The sequence below is a fragment of the Acomys russatus genome, chromosome 2 (assembly GCF_903995435.1).
Source record: "Acomys russatus chromosome 2, mAcoRus1.1, whole genome shotgun sequence".
NCBI classification, from domain to species: Eukaryota; Metazoa; Chordata; class Mammalia; order Rodentia; family Muridae; genus Acomys; species Acomys russatus.
In genome coordinates, this window is record NC_067138.1 from 56715762 (window position 1) to 56735079 (window position 19318).

A 19318-nucleotide genomic window follows, 5' to 3' on the forward strand; every position below is an offset into this window, starting at 1 on the left:
GTGAGTCCTGCTGGCCACCTCCCGCCTTTGTGGAAGCTACGTGGAAAAGATGGATATGAGTTCTCACCTTCACTTGGGCTTAGAACTTGTTTTCTGGTAGAGGCCATAAAGCCAAGCAGTGGATACACGTGTGTCCTAGGCTGGGGAGATGGCCCAGTCATTAAATGGCTTTCTGTGAAAATGTGAAGATCTCACTTTGGTCCCCAGAACCTATGTCAAAAGCCATGCATAGTGTGATCTACTTGTGGTCCTAGCACATGGAATGTGGAGGCAGAAGGATCCTCAGGGCTGAGTAGACAGCCAGCTAGCTTACTCAGAAGGCCCAGGTTCCAGGGAAAGACTCCCTCTTTCCTGTACATATGGATACACACAAGAAATGTGTACTCTGGTGTCTGGTCAGAAGGGAGTTCAAGGTTGTTTAACCCTGCTCATACCACAGGCCACTGAGTTGTGGGACAGGGGACTCATACGTTCCAAATAGATTGGAGCCGAGGATTATTAGCACTGTTACTTGAATGTTTAGCGAAGAAAGTATCTGGTTTAATATACTCTAAAATCAAAACTGTCCATTCCTGGGGAGATAAAATTAGAGCTTCTAGCCCCAGGCCCGGTCACACTTTCCTCAACTGTTTAACATCTGCACTGATGCCTTCTCTGTCTTCTGATGGCTGCTCTGAGCCCCTTTGGGCTTCGAGTTCTCTATCGAGTGTACACTGTAGAATATTCGCTCCAAGAATCGTTCCAGATCTTTACACTCACTCTGTAGAGTCTCTGTAAGAACCCCGACCATCAGGGCAAACAGTAACTAGCACTCAGCTAGCCCAAGAGAAGCAGAGGCAGGTGGATCTGTCTCTGTGAGTTCAGGATCATCTTGGCCCACACAGTGAGTTCCAGGCCAGCCAAGGCTACATAGGGAGACTCTGTCTCCAAAACAAAAAAATTAAAAATGAATAGCAGCTCTGTCATAAAAAGTCCAAAGCAGGCGATGATGGACGGTACAACCTGGCCTGACCTGCTTTCACCTGTGCTTCAGGCTTCCGTGCTTGGGTTGGCATGCTCTTTGTGGACCATTATCACACCAACCCTGTGCTGGTGAGCTTTTGCCACATCCTGATTGCAAGCCACAGGGAGCAGAAGCTGCAGAAAACCGTGAAATATTGGTGCCTGAACCAATCAGCGGGTAATGTCTCCTGTTTGGACCTGCGTTGGGTTCAGAGTGGATACCCATAGGCTCCCTAGGCTCCCCAAGAGGCCCCTAGATCCCCTTCCTGCTCCCGTTCTCTGCGTCCCTTTAAAGCCAGGCTGCTCAGGAGGAACAGCTCCCATCAGTCAAGTTGTATGACCTTGCCTGCAGAGTAGCTTGCCTGCCTATTCCAGAACGGAGCCCCAGTTCTCCTAGCACAACTATCTGTGTCCCATTGTCGTAGGATGCCAGCACACACAGGGCAGATGCCATGTGCAAAGCAGAACTCAGTTTTAATATTTCTGCCCTGTTGTTTACAGAAAGTACTTTGAGTTCCTCCTGTCCCTAAAGGCCTCAAATATACTCGCTAATATTCCCTACTGGTCTGTAGGATAACTTACATTCCTCTACCTCTAGTTCCCCAGGAGTCCTGATCCAATGTCTCCTGCCACACCTTTTGCAGTGTAGGTCTTTGAGAATAGCAAAGGCAACACTCCACCCCCACACCCTGATCTCTCTACTCTGATTCTGTCCTAGGTCCCCGATTCTCAGCCAGGGCCAGAACTAAGTGGTTCCTGCTACAGACATTGATCAACAATCCGAGGCTCGTCATGCTTAGAAAATCAAAATCAAGTCACGGTTCCCGAGAGTTCACACAGATTCTGCCAACCTGCTCGGATTGCTGATTGGACCACCAACTTCTGCTCTCAAGAGAGGCTTGGTTTAACCAGCAGTCGTTCCCTACAATGGGACAAGATGACATAGGCACTTTTCATGCACATGATAGACAGAACTGGCCACTTGTGGGATACTCATCTAGACTGAGGGTTTAAGTCTAGGACTATCTCAATCCCTTGGAAAAAAAGAAAATAAAAAGCAATGTCTGTGGAACAAATTTTGCCCATCAGTGACTTCCACTACTTGTGGGTAGGCAGCCATAGGGGTCACCTGTTAAGAAGCATGAAATAGGGGCTGGGTAGACCAGATGGCTCGCTTGCACTTGCAGAAGATTCAAGTTTGCTTCCCAGCATCTACGTTGGACAGCTCACCAGTGTCTGTAACTCCAGCTCCAAGGGATTTGACTTTCTTCTGGCCTCTTCAAGCACCTGCACAAATGTGGCAGACGCATATACACATAAATAAAAACGATAAAAAGTGAATCTTGAAAGCAATTTTTAAGGAGAAGTATGAAATGGACTTTTTAGACCTTGGCCTACTGGGAATGGAATCGGAGCTGATCTGGGCCTTCCTCCTAAGCAGGGAACACAAGACATTTGATGATGGTGTCCATGTCGCACATTGGGTGCAGGTACTGAAAGTTAGTGAAGCTCATTCAAAGGATACAAGGGAGGGTGGACATTATTCTTATGGAGGGCCCAATACTACCCAAATTTTCATGCCCCAAATGTCCCAGGACAGATACAGTCTGGCTTCTGAGAGCCCTTCATGAGCCTGAGCAAGTGCTGTGAGGACCCAAAGTCTCAGAATGTGTGCCTGGATGCTGCGTGCACTTGGCCCTGTTGGTGCGTGTGCCGGGCTGTCTCTTAGCTGAAGCTCTACCACAGCCATTTGACAGTTTGCTTCCAGATGGTGGGAAAATGGAGAACACACACATACTTGCCCCGACTAGCGGGGGTTCGACTAAAGCTCGGGAGAGGATTCATCTGAATGAGGGACAGAACACAAGACACAAAGAAGGAGAGCAAGTCTGAATGTTGATCAAGCTCTTAAACTTTTATTTTTCAGGCAGCAGTTTTTATAAAGCAGGAGACAGAGAAGCATATTGCTATGGCAACCCAGCTGCAGGCTATCTCAAGACACGAGGAATTTTAGGCAGGGTCATAACGTCCTGCCACACAGGATATCTTGCTCTATCTTTATCTATCTTTAGTCTAACTGCTAAACCGCAACAGGGTCAGCTGATTTCTGGTAAAAGGCAAGCTCTGGGAGAAACAGAAACTTAAAGGTGCAGGCTTGGACAAGATGGCGAGACCCTGGCTATATTAGCCCATGGCCCCCAGCACATATCACTTTCTAGCTCTGTGACCAAGTGACTTTGTCTTTCTCTACTCACAGGTATCTGTACCTGCAAAAGGGGCCAACACCCCAACTCCAGGTACCATCTTGAGAATGAAATTATTGAAAAGCACACAGACGCTTTTAAGCTTGTGCCTGTACTCTAAACTCTGAGAGGCAGAAATCCAACTTTGGTTGTCCCTATGGCTTGAGTGTAGGCAGTGTCTCCCAAAGGCCCAGGTATCTCAGGTACCTATTAAGACCTTGGTCCCTGTGACAGCACCATGCAGAGGTATGGGACCTTTAAGGGAGTGGTGCCTGGTAGGAGGTCCTTAGGTCACTGAAGACATGTCCTTGAAGGAGGTCACGGGACCCTGGTCTCTTAGTTCCTTAGCTAATGGGATCAGTACTTTTGCTCACTAGTAGAAGCCAAAATCAACCAATCATTTCATCATGGACCGCGGCCTCCAAAAACACGAGGCCAAATAAACTTTCCCTCTCCATACATTCACTATCTCAGGTATTTTGTTGCAGTAACAAGGAGCACACAAAGATCCAAGTGTCTGTCTGTCTGTGTTCCATATTACTCATCAGGAAAATGGAAATTAAAACTATGATACTACACTGCCACATAATGGCTAGGATAAAGTCCAGTGACACTACCACCTGTTGGTGAGGATACAGGCCACTAGACACATTCTGTGGTGTGAGTGTGAGATGTTACCACTTTCAGGGTCTTTGGTAGTATCTCCTAAGATAGACACACACATACTCTCCAACAGAGCAATTCTAAAATTACAGGCCAAGTAGGAATGGCTGTGTAGCTCACCGTTCGAAAGAGTGGTTAGAGCAGCGATTCAGACACATTCCCAAGTCGTACAGAATGGAGGAAGCTCTGAGTGAGTGACGTCTTGACTGAATGTGTGATGTTGACATAGGACCCCACAGCCTCAGACTCAGAGGAGTTGGGAAACCTTCCTTGGGGAGCTGAGTGTAAGTGCTGACAGTGTATGTAGAAAATGTCCAGTTGGCAATAAAAACTGACCAGCACAATATGTTTTATTTTTTATGTTTTATTTTTAGAAAATATAGTTCCATGAATCCAGTTAGCACCACCTCCATAGGCCTGGGTGTGCACCATGGCAACCTATCAGACTCTACTAGAAACCCTTAGAAGTGATAAATACTTTCAGCAACATAGCAGAATACAAAATTAACATTGGAGTCAGTAGCACTGCTACATAACAACGATAAACATACCAAGAAAGAAATACGGTGGGTGGGGTTCCATTCATAGAAGCCTTATTTTTTTTTTTAAAAAATGCGAGGCTGGAAAAATGGCTTAGAGGGTAAGAGCACTGACTGCCTTTCCAGAGGAACCAGGTTCAATTCCCAGCACCCATATGGCAGCTCACAACTGTCTGTAACTCCAGTTCTAAGGGGGATCCAGTGCCCTCTTCTGTCCTCCGTGGGTGCTGCATGCACCTGGTACACAGACGTTCAAGCAGGCAAAACACTCATACAAAAATTAAATAATGTAACAAAAATTTAGAAAGTACCTTGGAGTGTGCAAGAGCCCAAAGCTTGAAAGAAATCTATAACAAAAACATTAAAACACCAAAGAAAAAAATTGAGAAAGACACTTATAAAACACGAAGAGATGCTGGGTTTCGCCAAAAGCATTTTTGAAATGAGTGTGTGACTTCAGCCTTTAAGTCCATTTACGTAATTAGAAACAGTTATCGATCTAGTTTGAGCCATCCTTGTGTCTCTGGAATAAAGCCAATTTGACTGTGGTGAGTCATCTTTTTAATGTCTTCTTGAATTCTATCTGCAAGTATTTATTTATTTATTTAGAGAACTTTTGGACCTATGCTCACAGGGGAGGTTGGTCTGCAATTTTCTTATCTTGTTGCTTCTTTCCTTTGTTTTGAAGTCAAACTAATACCAGCTTCATAAAAAAGAGGTTAATAAAGTTCTTCACTTTTCTGTTTAATGGAATAATTTGATAAAAGGATTGATGTTAGTTCTTCGAAGGTAAAATTCACCAGTGGTTCCATCTGTACCAGGACTTTCTTTAGTTGGGAAATCTTAAGTTACTGGGCAGGCTCACTGCTTGTTATGGACCATGCGCTACCATGGCCAGCTCCCAGGAGGCAATAACTGCTAGCGCAGAAACTAGAAGAATCAGAGCAGATAAAAACCGGCCAGGCAAAGACAGCCTGCTGTTGTTCCCGAAGCCCAAGCCAGCAGCCTTTCTTCGGAGCAGAAACTGAAACCCTCTAGCCCTTTCAAAACAAACAACAAAACCAAGCAACCAACCAAGCAACCAACCAACCAAACAAACAAACAAAAAAAACCCGAGTCTAAAATAAGGTCTGTTTTTAAAATGTTTTTCATTTCTTCCCTGGGTCATCCATGCTCTTTCTTTTCTTTTCAGCTAAAACGAATCCAATCTTTATTTTCTTTCACCTTGGACCAGAGAATGGCACTAAAAGGGCTTCGTGTTCCCTGCTTTCTCATTCACCTGTGTCAAAGAATGAAAATCGTGTTTTCTAGTCACCACTCTTTTGCACTTCTGAAGCTGCAACCAGCTGCACTCCTGTCTGTCCGTATGGGAAGGACTTGCCGGTAGGTCTGTTCCTGGGCTCCTGCCTTGTGGGGCGTCTCTGGAAAGGAGCCGAGTGGCCCACAGTGCACGAGAAACTCTAGCTTCATGTTTCTTGACCTTCCTAATGCTGCGACCCTTTAATACAGCTCCTCATGTTGTGGTGACCCCCCCCACACACACCATAGATTATTTTTGTTACTAATTCATAAATGTAATTTTGCTGCTGTTATGAATCATCATGGAAGTATTTTTGAATATAGAGGTCTACCAAAGGGTCCCGACCCATAGGTTGAGAACCATTGCTCGAGATAGTGTCTGGTTTGTTTCTCATTCTGGCCAGGTATATCTTGAGCCCTGAATTCCGAGCCCTCCAACCTCTTTTTAAGTGGGAAAGATTCGACCATTTCAGTTTCTTACAGTCAACGGCCGGCCACCTTGTGCTACCTACTGACACAGGTTGATTTTAACTAGAGCAACAAAGAGAGCCTGGAATTCCTTGACCACAGCAGTCAAGATCTGCACAGGCTCTCTGATCTCCCACTAGCTTTTGGGAACATTTGAGGGCGCTCCAAGGACACAACATTGAAAGAAGTGGTGAGTTTCACTCCTCCTCCTGAGCCACTGCTGTTGCTGAGTGGCCCTGCTCGCTGAGAAGGAAGCGTGTGCAGGGCCAGTCCCGCCCCCTCGCGTTGCCTAGGAGACCGCCAGCGTTTTGGCGCAGTTGCTGCTAGCGTCTAGGTGAATGTGAGCTTCAGGTGCAGGAGCCGACAGGCTTGGTTAGGGCATCAAAATCGCTGGGCTTGGAGGGCAGCTGGCTAAGGACGCAGCTAGGAAAGTGGGCTGGAACAGTAGGCGTTTAATTCGTGTGGCCGGAATCAAACTGCTGCGCTTTCCCTTCGCGCCACTCCCCCTATTTCTCCAGGAGGATGTGGCTGGGGTTTCAGTGGCATCTGACATCTTGGGCGGATTGACTGTCCCCAGAAGAGCCAGAAGGTGCCTGTGGGATTTACGCCCTGTGCGCTGGCGAGAATCCACGTCCTCACTGAACGGGGTTTACCTCAAGAAGTTGTCCCCGCCACCTCCCTCCCCCCCTCTCTGTCTACCCCCCTTCCTCCTTTCTCATTTTGTTTGAAATTTACGTTTCCCTGGAAATCCTGTGGGATCTAGTGCCATCGTTGGCCAGGAGGTCCCAGCAAGAGCCTGCAGTTCGGTGGTCAGTTCTCAGCCTTGGAGCAGAAATCCAGATCAAGTCCCGGGGGTGTTTCTAGGACGAAGGGAATCTGACAAGAAGCCAAGATGTTGCCAGTGGGGAAGATGTCCCAGGTACAGGACGGCAAAGTCTACCAGCAGATCTTCCAGGCCGAGGTAGGCTTCCTGCTGGCTTCCACTCCCTTTCTCTCTGCTTCCGTCTAATTCTCTTTGTTCTGAGTTTCCCTATTAAGATTCAATTTTTTAAAAAGCTCTTTGACATTACTTTGATATAAAAAAAAATTGCTATTGGCTGTATTACAGTGTACAAACAGAGGAACATCGGGACACTTAGTCTTAAAATTAAAAACTTAATTTATGTAAAAAGAAAACCTTTTAATCAAAATTAGTCTGATTTAGCCATTGTGTGCCCAAGTCTTTTTGTCAAGCACAAAAGCAAATTTTTTATTTTTATTTTTTTCTGTTTAAAAAGTGAGTCTTGGGCTGGAGAGATGGCCCAGAGGTTAAGGGCACTGACTATTCCTCCAGAGGTCCTGAGTTCAATTCCCAGAAACCACATGGTGTCTCACAACCATCTATAATGGAATCTGATGCCCTCTTCTGGCATACAGGTGTACATACAGGCAGAGCACTATATACATAATAATAAATAAATAAATAAATCTTTTTTTTTTTTTTTTAAAGTGAGTCTTGCCAGGCATGGTGCCACATGCCTTTAGTCCCAGCACTTGGGAGGCAGAGGCAGGTGTATCTCTGTGAGTTTGAGGCCAGCCTGGTCTACATAGCAAGATCCAGGACAGCCAGAAAGACCCTGTCTCAAAAAACCAAAACTATGGATGATGATGATGATCTGGGTCTCTTTCTGTACTAGGATTTTGAAATTTCCCTTTTCTCCTAGGCCTCTCTTAGGACTCATTGTTGGCTCAATTTTCTTAACCAATATATTTTATTAATAACTTAGTGACCGAGCATACGTCACTTATAACCCGACTAACCAAAACAATAGGAAATGAGGATTAATGGACACAATAACAAAACCTTAAGGATATCAGTTCTGAGAAACGATTCTCTGGGCATGAGCTGCAGGATTTCTTCTGCTGGAACCTGGAGTAACCAGAACCCAGAGCCTCAGCAGGAGCCAGAGCCCCGAAGCCTTCCCTCGAGCGGTTTTCTCTAGGAGCATCTTGAAGTGCAGCGATGAACAGCCAAATCTATCCCAAGTCTCCAAAAACCCCTGCCTCCAGTTCTGGGCTCATTTATATATCTCCTCCCAGAGTCTGTTCACAGGGTCTTTTCAGCTGGCAACAATTAAGCTCCTGCACGAGGTGGTTGAGCTTCTAGTGAATTAACCTCATCTGTTCTCTCACGAGACCGTTCTGATCCCACACTTGGAATCCTAAAAAACAGGTTTATCTCTCCTTCAACTCATGGTCATGCTTGCTCACTTCACTGGGTGGCCAGTGGCCCCCTCTGTAGAGGACTTATCTTACCGAGTTGAAAGTTTCATTGGCTGCATCTATTGTAAAGGCCACTCTGCCTTAAAAAAAAAAAAAGATTTATTTATATATTGCATATACAGTGTTCTGCCTGCATGTACACTTGCACACCTGAAGAGGGATCCATCTCTCCTGATAGATGGTTGTGAGCCACCATGTGGTTGCTGGGAATTGGACTCAGGACCTCTGGAAGAGCAGACGGTGCTCTTAACCACTGAGCCATCTCTCTCCAGCCCCACTCTGCCTTCTTAAATGTACCACGCAAACCAAAGAAACCTTAAAAGAAACATACAAGCTTCAAATCTAGTGTACCACTTATTGAAGTGAGATTTTTATTCCTAATTTGAACCATAAATCAGGCTGTCTGTATGAACTTCAGAAGTGATAAAAGTACAGAGAAACTAGAAAACTGAAGTTACTCAGAAAACTCAAATACTTACTTGATTCAGCTCCTTATAAGCAAGATATTATTCTTAGCCTTCAGCACACATTCAGTTGTTTTTCTATGTATTTTAAAGTTTGAAACCACACTGTAATTTGGGCTGTAATTTTTTTTTTTTTTTTTTTTAGCAAAAAGGTGGGCTTGTTAAATGTACTAAGATGGAAGAAGGTCTAGCAGTATCCAAAGCACTATCTATAATTTTTAATTTATGCTCAAAAACAATATTTATATTTATTTCAAGTGTATGAGTGTTTTGGCTGAGTATGTGCACGCATGGCGGGTGCTCTGGAAGGCCAGCCGGGGATGTGGAAGCTACAGGTGGTTGGGAGCCACCACCAGGGTACTGAAAATGGAGCTCGGGTCCTGTGTAAGACCAGCAAGTACTCCTAACTATGGAGCCATCTCTCCAGCCTTGTAGTTTATGCTTTAATTGATATGTTCAATTATACATTATTGCATAACGATTTCCTTGTCATAATACATTTGTTGTGTTTCTGTTTTAATAAGCACCCGACATTCCATCAAAGGAATTTTTACTCAGCCAATCTCCTATTACTGGACAGTTCTGATTTGTCTTGTTGTTATTGATGCTGTTGTTGTTTTCAGTTTCCTATGATTACAAAAATGATTGTACAGACTAAATCTGGATCTCTAGTCAAAGTTCTTCACACGCACCTTCCTGGAAATAGCCTGTACATGTTAAGGGGAAAGAGATCTTTTGCGGTGGGTTGGTGTGGAGTGGGACCGCAAAGTATCTTCTGGCGGGGAGGTGCCTCTGTGTCCTCCTAAGATGGGCACCGTGATCATGAAGGGCTTGGACAACCTGAAACTTTCACAATCCCTATCTCCGTCTTTCATGCATTCAGGTGCAGCTGGTTCAGTCTCTGGTAGCCACAAGGAAGCGGGCTGCAGAGCATTCTGGGGCCTCAAAGAATGTCAAGATACCCATGATGAAGAAGGTGCCGTTCCCTGAAGGGGAAACAATGACCCCTCGGCAGAGGAAGTGGGTGCGTAGCCTCCCCAACGACTGGGTCACGGAAAACCCAGTTCTCTATAGGTAAGTCTTGCTGTCAGGCCACATTGCAGGTCCTCTGTCTTCAAAGACGCAGGAAGATGTGTGCCCGGTAGGAATGGCGCCTCTAGGACCACCTGACTCCATCCAGACACCCGCAGCGAGTCTGCTCAGACAAAGTTGGCTGCATTGGATTGGGAGCCTGGGCATTGCTAATGCCTGTGCTGTCCCGGGTGGATGTGGAGACAGGGCTTACTCTTCTTCACTTCTTTCCTCAGGGAAAAGGAAGAAGCCAGGAAGGAAAGGATGCGTGAGACCGAGGACATGATCGCTGCCCGAGAGGTGCAGGGCCTCATGGACAACTTAGGTAAGCCAGCTGCCCTTCAGCCCCAAGAGCAAGCCTGCCCCAGGCAGATGGCAGTGTTTGCTGTGCCTCCTCTTCAGAGGCCCCTACCACACTCACTGGGTCCTCTGCTCAGCTGCTCAAAGGATGGTCTTTTGAGCACAACACCAGAAGGAAGAGCCAGTGGCTACTGCAGTGGGCAATCCCTAGGAAGGCTGGAGCTCACTGCTGTGTGTGATTTGGTCACGACACTTCTGCTGAGAGTCCCAAGGTGGCAGCTGGCTTCCAGCTTCCTGGGTAAACACAGGGCGAAGCAGAGCGGAGGATGGGGAAGGGGGTGCAGGCTCGGGGCTGAGAATCAGGTTGGCATCCTGTTCAGCCACCTGTGTGACTTAGTTTTTTAGCCACCAAACCCGAGTGTGCACATTACAGAAGGCTAGTAAGGACTCCAGTCTCCTGAGTTGATCCTTGGATGCAATAGAGTTAGAACGCTGCTGCCGCGTGGTAAGCAGATTCTAGTGTTGGCTAATGTTGCTGAAAATGGTCCCTCTCTGGGTCACAATGGGTCATCTTACTGTACTTCTTGCTTGCCTTTTCTTTTAGACTGTGTCTCTTTGTTCTTTAGCCATGGCTGTCCTGGAACTCCTCACGTACACCAGGCTGGCCTCGAACTCACGGAGCTCACTTGCCTCTGCCTCTCCAACACTGAGGTTAAAGGTGCACATCACTAGTCCTGGCTTTATTTATTTATTTATTTATTTATTTATTTATTTTTACCAAATTTCAACTTCACAGTGGCACAAAAGCATACCCATCAACTATTGTCTTCCTCAGTTTCAATATAGATTTTGGCTCAGGTAGTCAACATTTTGTCACAAAACGGGCCTTGTGTTGGGTGATTTGGGCTCAATTGCAGACAAATGTGAGTATTCCGAGTGCATTTAAGGTGGGCTGGACTAAGCTGTGATGTTCAGTACGTTAGGTATAATTAAATACATTTCAGCTTACAGTATTTTACCACCTTAAAACTCCCTTGAATTAAAAAAGCACCTATATGTGTATTTGTACCTATAAAACTTTTTTTTTTTTAAATACAGTTTCACTAACTAGCCTAGCCTGGCCTCAAGCTCAAGATTTGTTTGCATTAGCCTTCTTGGTGCTAGGATTGTGGGCATGCACCATCCATGCTTCCCTGAGATTGTTTTAAAGAAAGCCATAAACACCTTCATTCTTCATACACCATTTGAGAATTTTGCCCCATTAGTTGGCTTTTTACTTATTTGTAGTACAGGGTGTTGAACCCAGGCCTCAGAGCATGTAGGCAAATGCCCCAGCCACCCGCTTAGTCTCTTGCCTGAGAGTCTGAATTTGTTCCCTATAGCCCTCATGGGTCCATCTGCATCTTTTCTCTATATCCCTAAGTCCCTGCTACCGCCCGCCTGGCTTTAGGGTCTGCCTTCTGCACTCAGGCCTGCGTGCAGATGCTACCTGGCACACTCACCTCTGTGGGAGCATTCTTTCTTCCCTGCAGGCTTATCAGCTCTGCTGTTGCCCCTACAGTTTTCGAGAAGGTGAGCTCCGTCACCCTCCAAAAGCAAGAAGAATTCAAGAAGAAAAAGTACCTGAGCGTACTGGCGAGCTTTCAGGAGGAGTTGGAGCAGATTGGGGTGGTGAGACCCTGCTCCTCTTTCCTCTGTTCTTGTGGCATTCCCTGGATAGGGAAAGGTGTTTTCCTTGCTCCTCCTCACACTCTGGGTGGTCCTCAATGTCTCACAAAACATAGCCCTAGATGGGATCACAGAAGACCCGTTTCAAGGGACTTGTTAGAGGCATGCCATATGCATAGGCTCCCATAACTCTTAGGAAAATCCCTGTAAGTTACAGGTTGTTACCTCATCTTGTAGAGAGGTGCAAAGTCTTGCCAGGATAGGTATGAAAGGGACCACATCAGAACACCATTTGGGTCTGGCTCCAAAGCCCTGCCTTTGACTCACTGCCAGCCCTGCTGATGGAGGGGTGGAATTGCCTAAGGACATACCCCATAGACAACTCAGCACTTGTGGGATCTAGAGTAGTTATTTTTCTACTGCTGTGATAAAACACAGTCACCAAGGCAACTTAAAGAAGTAAGAGTTTATGTGGCCTAACAGTTCCAGAGGGATGCAGCCATCTTGGTGAAGGAGCATGGCAAGTGTAGCAGGCGTGGCAGGTGTGACAGGCGTGGCAAGGTGTGGCAGGAAGCCAAGAGCTCACACCTTCAAACCCAAGCACAAAGCAGAGAGTGCAAACCTGAAGTAGGGAAAGCAGTAAGCTCCCAAAGCCTACACTTAGTGACACACTTCCTCCAACAAGGCCACAAATAGCCCCACCCACTGGGGGACCAAGTGTTCAAATGCCTGAGACTATAGGGGACATTTCTCATTCAAACCACCATGGACTCACCCACATTTCCCCACTCTTGGCTCCTCTTCCTCTCTAGACTTCATCTCTAACCACAGCGGAGCCTAGAAGGTTCCCAAATGAGACCATGCCTTCTTCCATACTTCTCTCTGAGACACAAGCCTGCACCCCTCAGCTGCTGTCTTCTCTGATCCCCCTGTCTCGAATCCCAAGTATTGGCTGTGTGTCCAAGGCACTAAGAGCAGACTCCAGCCTTGTCCTCACTGTGTCCCAGCTAGATGCCTTGCTGCTTCTTTACTTCCAGCAGCCAAAGGAAACTCGGCTTTCTTCCACTACTTGTTTAATTCCTGTTTGTTCAACACCAGTTGTGGGCTATGAATGAAATGAGGACATGGCCACCCCTAGGTATGATTGAGAAGAATTTTGTTGTAGATAATCAGGGAAAGTACAGCCAGAGACATCTGGAAGGGTCCAGACTGAACAGGGCCATGAGAGGAGAGGTAAGGGAGAGTGAGAGAGGAAGAGAAAAGAGAGCAAAGAGGTGAGAGGAGCAAGAGACAAGAGTAGGAGCCAAGAGAACCAAGAAAAGAGAACCAAGGGGCCATGAGGCCAAAATGGCAGGGTTCTACAGCAAAGAGGCTGCGGGAAGGGGAGCAAAGCCCCTGGGGCTGGAGAGGCTTGGGTCGGAAGTGTGGTGAGAAGTGTTGAGAGCAGCCATAGGTACTGAGTGGGCCTTGAAGCCAAGCAGACACTTTGATATGTTAATAGGGACCTCAGCCATTCATCCTGAGATTTTCTGGGGGGACCTGACAGGCTAGACTTGATGACTGACCCTCCTTCAGCTGCTGAGGGGAGAGTCACGCGGTAGCATGCACCGCACAGCCACTGTGCCTGGTATGCTGCACGACGCCCTGGTCCTCTCTGGGTGTGAGTTCATCGTGAATCCTCAACCCAGCCCCCAGGTTTAGCCAATGGTCCTTCTTGAGACAGGATGTGGCACCTCCCCCATTACAGGGAGGGACTGCCTCCTATGTGGAGTGTTGATGCCCTAACTAACCCTCAGCCTCCTGGCCCATCACAGGAGATGGAACCGCTTGTCCTGGAGAAAGGGGAGATCCTTTTGAAAAAGATGTCCCAGACTGACGAGGATGTTGATGAGCTCTTCAAAAAAGTCAGAAATGAATCGGACCTGGAGAGCTGCACTATTGATGTAGGGGTTCCCTGGAGGCTGCGCCTGCTCCCCGCTAGCTCTCCAGGAGCTCCTAGCCTGACCCAGTTCCCCTGTGCAGACCCTGTTGGAGCTGTGGGAGAAGGTGGCTGAAAGATTCATGCAGCAGAAGCGGGAGATTAAAGAGCTGGATGGAGAGCTGTTGACACTGGAGGTCTCTCGAGCTGACAAGGCAAGTTGGCTGCAAATGGACTCCTTGGTGGCTTTCTCTAGAAGGCTTTGTGGGACATCCGAGAGTCACTCAGTGATGCCTTCTCCTCTCCAGCTAAAGGACATGTTGAAGAGATATGTTGACATGATGGAGAAAACCTCCTACCTCCTGCAGCCCGACATATATAGGCTGATAGATAAAGAAGCCATGGTGAGTGGTGGTGTGTGGTGGGGACACCCCCCCCCCCGGGGTATCCTGAGCCTGGTGTCTCAGGAATGCAGGACATTGCATCTGTGACATGCCTAAGTAACTCAGGCTTCTTTGGTTGAGAACTAAACATTTGTAAGTGCATCTTCAATAGCAGTCATTGTGGAGTGCTTACAGTTTCCCGCTGTCTATAGCTGCGTGTTCAGCATTCAGGCATCACTTACTGGGCCATGTCCCAGCTACTGTGTGCGTAGTGCTATGGGTGCTATGCTCTGAGGTTGTTTTCTTAGGGCTTTCACTGTCTCAGGGCCCCCAGCCTTGGCAGTCCCAGACTACTCTGTTTTTCTCATTCTTCCTGCCTCTCCTACCAGCCAGGAGTGTCTGTGGCTACAACAAACCTGCCTCTTGGCTCTGTCTCTTTACTCCCAGTCTCCCTGCCACCACTATCATGGTCTGTGATGGGAAATAAGAAGTTCAAGGCTGATCATGATGTCTCCAGAGTAAAGCTCACCCTTTGCTACATGAGGGCTTTTGCTTGGACTGCTCAGAGATGCACTGTGCAGGGGTATTTGTGATGAGCTGAGCATGCCCTAAGCCTTTAACTGGGGACATCAATGTTCCCTGCTGAGACGTGTTTGGAGGGCGACTGCAGAGGTCATGACAGTAACAGTTGCCCTTATGTTAAAATTTTATTCTTAGAGGGTTATTTTAAAATGTATGTGTATATGTGCATATCTCTCTGTATGCACGGGCCGCATATATGTAAATACTTGAAGAGGCAGAAAAAGGGGGGAGCACTGGGTCTCCCACAGCTGGAGTTACAGGTGGCTGTGAGCCGCCCAATATGGGTGCTGGGAACCAAACTGAGTCCTCCGAAGGAGCAGTAAGCACTTCTAACCACAGAGCCACCTCTCCAGCTCTTAAATTTTCATTTTGAATTCGCATACAAAATACCTTCATATTGCCATTTTCAGACATGGTTTGTTTTGTTGATGCTCTCCCCTCTGTAGCTCCTTTCTGTTTTTATGTCACATGTTCTTTGAGCCCTCCTCTTCCTTGACACCTTTTTCCCCCCTTTCTGGGTCAGTAATTTATACACTCACACCCACATGTGTACATTAAACACACATAGACATTAAAAGTTAGGGCCACCTATGAGGGAGAATGTGCAACACTCGTCCTTCTGAGTCTGGGTCGCCTCACTTAATATAGTAATTTCCAGCCTGAAGTTCAGGCTTTGTGCAGCTCTGGAGATTGTCCAGGCTGAACTGTGACTCAGTGCTGTGCTTCCTTCCTGGTGCCTGGTCTCCTCACTGTTGCCACCTGACACATGCTACTTTTGCTGCATGCACTCATCTCATCAGATTCCAGAACTCCTCCTCCATGGCCCTGTCCTCATAACACCGCAGGGTGAAGAAACACTCGCTCAGGCCCCAGCAGCACAGGCCTTGCTGGCATGAAGCCTCAGGCCTGCTGGAAAAGCATGCTGGTATCCCTTCCCTGAGAGCCTGGCTGGGCCTTCAGCTACGCAGGGGACTTGGGAAGTGGGTGGCTTTGAGATTTTTCTATGTGATGTTTTGGGGAGCTGCTCCTGTCTTAGTGGGGGGCGGGGCAGAATCGTGCTGTGCAATAAGGGCTGCTCCGGGCAGGCGGGCAGCGGGTGGGGGCGTGCAGACTGGCGCTCCTGGAAGGAGCAGGTTTGGATCTGGATTCAGCAAGTCTTTGGGTCTGGTTCTCAAAGCCATCCCGTATGATGGGGCCCTCATGGCAGGGATCTCAGCTTTTGGAACAAATTTATACAAGGGCAGCAAACCACCATTTTAAGCAGTGATGCAGTGCGGCTACAGTATATCTGGGCTGGGGCCCCTATTTCAGGCACACGACTGAGCCTTCCAGGAAGACCGTTGAAGAACAGTGGTTCATGGCAGATGAGGAAGCCCTCACACCCTACCACAGCCTCCTTTAGCCCTGGCCTACCTGTCCCCTGACTCCTCTCCTGGTCCCTCCTATTGAGCCTTACTCTGGCCAGAGTACTGCCCTATCTAAAGCCCCTATCCACCTCTGACCACAGGCCATGAACCAGGCTCTACTAGGGAACCGCAGGGCCATTGCCCAGCTATTGGTCAACCTGACCGAGGCCACCCTACAGCAGGAACTTGACAACCGCCACCGCTGGCAGGGCCTGGTGGATGCCTGGAAGGCTCTCAAGAAGGAGGCTCTGTTGCAGAGCTTCAGGTCGGTCAGTGGTAACTTCCCTGCCCCCACCTACCCTCTTCTCCTCCGTCCCCCCCTTCCTGCCTCCCTCTCCCCCCACCCCCACTCATCCTCATCTTCCTCGACTCCTACCTACAGCTTTCTCTCAGCTGCCAGGCTGCTTTTTCCTGCTCTCTCCATCACTGTTTTAAAATGCTACTGCTTTCTGTGCTCCTGTACTTTAAAGTTAGAAATAGACAAAAGCACCAAAAAGAAATTAAGAGTCACCACTGACCCTTCCTAGAAGCTGTACAGCTAGGACTCGATCATGTTTAGACCCAGAGTCCATGTCATTTTAGATCTTTTTTTTTTTTTCTCACGAATGTTATTTCACATCTATTTCTCTGAGCTCAGTATGAATTATCAGGAAGTGTCGATGTAATTATATGTATAATTTCCATTCTTCTATATTAGTTATAACCAAGGGTCCTGGGCCTGGAAGGACAGGTATCTCTCAAGTGGATACCTCTTGCCTTTCAGGAGCATGTTTCCTCCGTAGGAGGGATAGGTAGGAGAGGACCCATTTCTGCACTGTGTGCTGAGACTCAACCTTGCCCTGCCATGTGACCTTGAGGAAGTGCCCCCCAAGCTTGCCTCCTCCACACTACAGGTGCCCTGATAGCCCTGGGGTCTCTGTGATGATTCAGTGAGATGCTCTATAAACAGAGCCTGCCTGGGCCCAGGACTGAGACTGTTCTAAAAGTCCACAATAACAACAGTGAATGGTCACAGCTGACTTCTCCTGGACACCCCATGGCACAGAGCACAGGGCTCTGGGCTTTGTCTGTCAACTTTCTGAGTCCTCACACCTTCCCAGTGAGGGTGGTGCTGCCATTGGCTCTGTGTTATAGTTTAACGCTCAGAGTGGAAGAGGAACTTGTTCTGGGTCATGGAGTAGAAGGTCAGGAGCCATGGCATCTGAGGCTTCTGTGCTGGGAGGTGGTCAGCAGTTCCTCCTGCCTGCCTTCTTCCTTTCACCTCCCTTCTGTCCCCAGTGACCTGCATACTGTCAGTGGTGGGTGGAACCATTATGGCCTGGGGTGGCCTTGCCTGTTGAGTCTCCCTCCCACTTGTTCCCTCTGCGATGCTGGGTCTGACTGTCCAGTGACTTCATGGCTAGTGAAGAGATCCAGGAGCCCCCAGCTGTGCAGAAGGAGCTAGATGAAATGCTGAAGAACCAGCAGGTCCTTCAGAAAGTGAGGCTGGACCATCTCTACACCATCTGGTACAGTCACCTCTATTCCATTGGGTATGGTGTGCAGGAAGGACCACCGGGGTCAGCACCTTTGGGGGTCCAGTAGGACAGTCCTCTGAAACTCTTCCACACCAGGCTACCTCCTGGTGCTGGAGGACTGGGCTGGCCACACTGGCCCCAATGGCAAGAAAGGTCATAGATCACATGCTGTGGAAAGAAGCTTACATTGGTCCTGCCAAAGAACTCACTAGGAAGCAGTGGCCAGGGTGGACGGTGAGGGGAGGAGGGGGGAGAGGGGAGGGAGAGGAGAGGGGAGAAGGAAGAGAGAAGACAGAGAGGTCTGGTAAGAAATGGCCCTAACAGGGCTTTAGCTCTTACCATGACGTGCGTGCATAGGCTGTCACAGAGGAGGCTCCATTCAGAGTTGTTCTGATGGTGACTTTGTGACTAATAAAAGGCCTGTTTGTGAGGCCCAACAAGTTCTTTAGCTTCCTCAGTATATTACTGAGAGTATGTTAAATGTGCCAGCCACTTTAGCTTACCTGCCATCTCTTCTTTCCCCAGTGACCTCCTCCCCCCAAACTATAACAAAGCCCAGCTGACTGAGTGGTCTGAATCTCTCACTGCTCTGAATAAGCAGCTTGGTAAGCAATGTCCATGGGATTTCCAGAACTTTCCAGACCTCTGTCTAAGTACTAGCTTGCCATAGTCAGTCTTCCAGCCATTTATCTGTGAACGGATGATGGCCCCTCCACCCTGGGACTTTAGGATGAGTGAGCCCAGAAGACCTCTTCCTTGACTTGCTGCCCAGTCCACAGCCATGCTAGCACAAATTCTGACCCTTGACCTCTAACCCCTGATCCCTAACTCAAGCATGACATACAGTTCTACAGTTGGAGGTATGAGATTAAGGCCCAACTTTGTTGCATCCTAATGCATGACTTTGGAGAAGCCTTATATGACCAAAGCTAGAAATGTCGACTCTGTCATGTTGTGGGAAATGTGAACATTTTCCTTCTTTGAGTCTCACCACAGCCCAGTGAGGTCCATGGCCATGAACTAGTCACTCCTGTTATTGTGACACAATACTTGGCAAACAACTGGAAAGAGAGCAAAGATCTGTTTTGGCTCATGGTTTTAAAGGCATGGCTGCAAGCAAGGAGGTGGGAGGCTGTGGTAGAGACTCCACACATCACAGTGGGCTGGGGAGCCATGAGGGTACTTTAACCATGGCAAGGGTATGACCTTTAAAGGTCCACCCCTAATGACTTGCTTCTGCCAGCTGGGCTTCACCTCTCAAAGGTTCCAAAGCCCCTCAAAATAGAGCCACCAGCTGGCAAACACATGTTCAAAACCGGAGCCTGTGGTGTATGTTTCAGATGAAAAACTTCCACATGCACCACTGTCCTTGAGACCCAGGAGACCCTCTGACCTGAAGATTCTGTTAGAGATGAACTCTTCCTATGAGGTCATCTTCCTAGGGTGCTAGGGCCTCTGAGGAGGGAGATACCGGCCACCTGAGTAGATGGCAACCCTCACTATGGAGGCTCTTTGCTGAGGGGCGGGGCGGGG

At 47.9% G+C, this 19318-nt stretch overlaps 2 protein-coding genes across 2 annotated transcripts in view; both read left to right on the forward strand.

Annotated features, from left to right (window-relative positions):
* The window catches only part of LOC127202777 (stimulated by retinoic acid gene 6 protein-like), a 38796-nt gene extending 36718 nt beyond the window's left edge, over positions 1 to 2078 (forward strand). Inside the window, exons 17-18 of the mRNA XM_051161559.1 lie at positions 1034 to 1180; positions 1721 to 2078. Of these exons, the coding sequence (XP_051017516.1) occupies positions 1034 to 1180; positions 1721 to 1869 (296 nt within the window). The 3' untranslated portion in view covers positions 1870 to 2078. The remainder of the gene's footprint in view (positions 1 to 1033; positions 1181 to 1720) is intronic.
* Positions 2079 to 6902: 4824 nt separating this feature from the next.
* Ccdc180 (coiled-coil domain containing 180) overlaps positions 6903 to 19318 on the forward strand; it is a 59984-nt gene continuing 47568 nt past the window's right edge. The window contains exons 1-9 of the mRNA XM_051161571.1: positions 6903 to 7175; positions 9824 to 10014; positions 10248 to 10336; positions 11873 to 11982; positions 13794 to 13922; positions 14002 to 14301; positions 16370 to 16533; positions 17657 to 17776; positions 18311 to 18390. Coding sequence (XP_051017528.1) covers positions 7107 to 7175; positions 9824 to 10014; positions 10248 to 10336; positions 11873 to 11982; positions 13794 to 13922; positions 14002 to 14301; positions 16370 to 16533; positions 17657 to 17776; positions 18311 to 18390 — 1252 coding nt within the window. The 5' untranslated portion in view covers positions 6903 to 7106. The remainder of the gene's footprint in view (positions 7176 to 9823; positions 10015 to 10247; positions 10337 to 11872; positions 11983 to 13793; positions 13923 to 14001; positions 14302 to 16369; positions 16534 to 17656; positions 17777 to 18310; positions 18391 to 19318) is intronic.